This window comes from Pyrus communis, chromosome 13 (genome assembly GCF_963583255.1).
Source record: "Pyrus communis chromosome 13, drPyrComm1.1, whole genome shotgun sequence".
NCBI lineage: Eukaryota > Viridiplantae > Streptophyta > Magnoliopsida > Rosales > Rosaceae > Pyrus > Pyrus communis.
The window spans coordinates 694,296-696,941 of NC_084815.1; the positions used below are offsets into that span (position 1 = coordinate 694,296).

The 2,646-nt window shown below is 42.3% G+C and overlaps 1 protein-coding gene across 1 annotated transcript; it reads right to left on the reverse strand.

Annotated features, from left to right (window-relative positions):
* Positions 1-342: 342 nt before the first annotated feature.
* On the reverse strand, positions 343-2,646 carry LOC137712793 (dynamin-related protein 4C-like). The gene has a single exon (XM_068451954.1). The coding sequence runs from the start codon at positions 2,509-2,511 to the stop codon at positions 502-504; it is 2,010 nt and encodes a 669-aa protein (XP_068308055.1). The 5' UTR covers positions 2,512-2,646; the 3' UTR covers positions 343-501.

Here is a 2,646-nt window from a genome sequence, read left to right on the forward strand (position 1 = left end):
TAATTCAATCATCAACAACCATATCATTTGGTTTAAAAAATTTAGTCTCCTTAACATTATCCAACCTGCAAACAAGTTTATTTATCTTAGACAAGCAACACTATTTACATATTTATTTTCAAGCAATTACAACTTTGACGTCGAAAAGAAGATTTAAGGAAGTTGGTTTTCTTATCAGTTAAGATTTCAACAATGCGTATTGCATTCTTTACCTAAATAAGTTTTTATGTCTGTCAGATTGGTTATGAAAGCTCACTGTCAAATTAATAAACGGTAATGAAAGCAGAAAACATGAGACAAAAAATAGGAGTTAACTGTATGTAGGAGGAAATCGCGCTTAAATTTCATTGAAAACATTAAAATTGACATGGATTAGCACAACCATACGACTACGGACTATCACACAACAAGAACACAAGGCAAACAAAAGAACTTAAAAACAAAAGTTGACAAACAAACAACCACCCACATCAGACAACAGAAAGCTAATTGGTATGTTAGTTAATCACCATAAGTGATAATGCTATCCATAATCTTGGCCACCACCTCCTTCGAATCCCTCAGCTTTTTTATGCTTTTGTTAAGCTTCTCACGCTTTACTGCCACTGCCGGCGACTCCTCCAACATCCTCTCAATTCCCCCACCGTAAGGTCCCATCAACTCATTCACAATCTCAGCTTCCATCTCTTTGTTCACAAGGTTGAAAACAGACAGCTGCAAGTGCAATGCCATGGAGTCCACAAGCCTCCTCAAAACAACCTTCCAATAAGCAATCATTCTCATTTTAAGGTCATAAGCTTGAGCTAACACATGCGGGTACTTCCTCAGAACACCAACTTCAACTTCCCCGATGCCTTCTATATCTATGATAGAAGGTTTCTTCTCATCAGTTAAGACTCCATGAATGAATTCGTTTTGACTAGCCATCAACTTGTTCCATTCAGAAACATAATCACCATCACATGTATAATCCGTCAGCTTTTCCATCTCTACAAGCTCCAGCATCCACTTGATTGACCTTTCCTTCATCTTGGCCATTAGATTATGCCCGGCACGCCTGGCTGACAGCTGCAGCTGATGATAGTTCTCCGTATAATGCATCAACACAGAAATAACCACGTCTTCAATGTAGCTCCACACTTTTTCCTCAAATGCAATCGGAATACTCGAAATTTCATTCACTTTGCCCTGCAAGATAATGAGGAAAGCATTGCGTGGAAGAAAGTTCGGAAGTGAAATACCTTTGGCCTCCTCCAAGATCTTGATCTCCTCCATCAAGAAGTTGCTCTTTGCATCAGTTTCAGCACATCTGTGAAGTTCATCGGAGTATTGGTTGAGCATCTCAACCAATCTAGCAGTGCAGTGCATGCGATTGTCTTCCTTATACTCCTCAAATTCTCCTCTCAAAAGAATCTTCCTAAGCGACTCCTTAGCCAAGCCAATGATTTGCATAAAGGCCGTCATGGCCTCGGCAACAGATGAAAGACTCTTTGGCATTTTGTTCAGCTCCATGATGCAGAAGTTCAGCCTGTCATTGATCTTCTTCACTATCTCGGGTATATTTCTTGCTATGCTGTTTGCTTGAATTTGGACCAGCTTCTGTGCTAAAACTGGAATACCGACAATGGACTTGTCAATCTTCGAAAGCAGGGGATGGGTTTGAAATAGTTCATGAGCCATCGCCGCTGCCTCCTCATAAGTTTCGTCACCAATCCTGTTCCTTACACAGACATAACCAAGACCAATGTTCACATCATCTCCAGTGACCTTCTCAAGTAGTCCTTCCGGTGCCTTGTCCACTTTCGTAACCACAGCGAGTGTCCTCTCACCAGTTTTATCTACACTTTGTGACATCCGGATTGACTCACACGTAGTAAAATCCACCGTAGCAGACAATACATTCAGAATAATACTTTCTTCCGGCTTAATATACTCCATGATCATATCTTTGATCTGATCATAGATATTTTCAGGTTGGCCATGGACCGGAACCCTTGTGATTCCCGGAAGATCAACCATAGTCAGATCCGGAACCCCATTCTTCTTCACCAACAAAGTAAGTGGCGTGTTCGAAATTCCCTTACCTCCCCCCGCAATAAAATTAGTAGCTTTCACAATATCTGTGGCGATATTGTCTTCATCAGTGCGATCAACTCTGCCATTGTACTCCAAGGAAAGTTCAGGCTGAGAACTCGAGTGGTGTTCCAGCCTCATAATAAGAGGCACTCTCGTGCAGATGCCTTGGCCCCGAGGTAGGCTGATGCCAGCCAAGGATTCAAGCACGCTAGACTTCCCGGACGACTGGTCTCCGACCACCACAATCGTTGGTAGCTGAATGCCTTCATCCATCACCATCAAGCTGCGTAACTTGTCTACCGCATCCAGAAGAGGGCGGATCTTGTCGTTGTAGGACGACACAATGGGTGCGCATTTGAGAGGTACTGCGTCTAGTCCTGCGTGAACCATTGCGAGGGAGCCCTCACCGTTTGAAACTGTGAAACTCGATTCCATTTGCCTTCGTCCTTCCGTTTCTGAATTATAGCAAGTCAAAACAAATGTGAAAAATCTAGAGGGAAACCGAGATTGTAGAGAGATGAGAGAGAATTCGAAGATGGAGTAAAATGTTCTGTATTGAGTTTATGACTT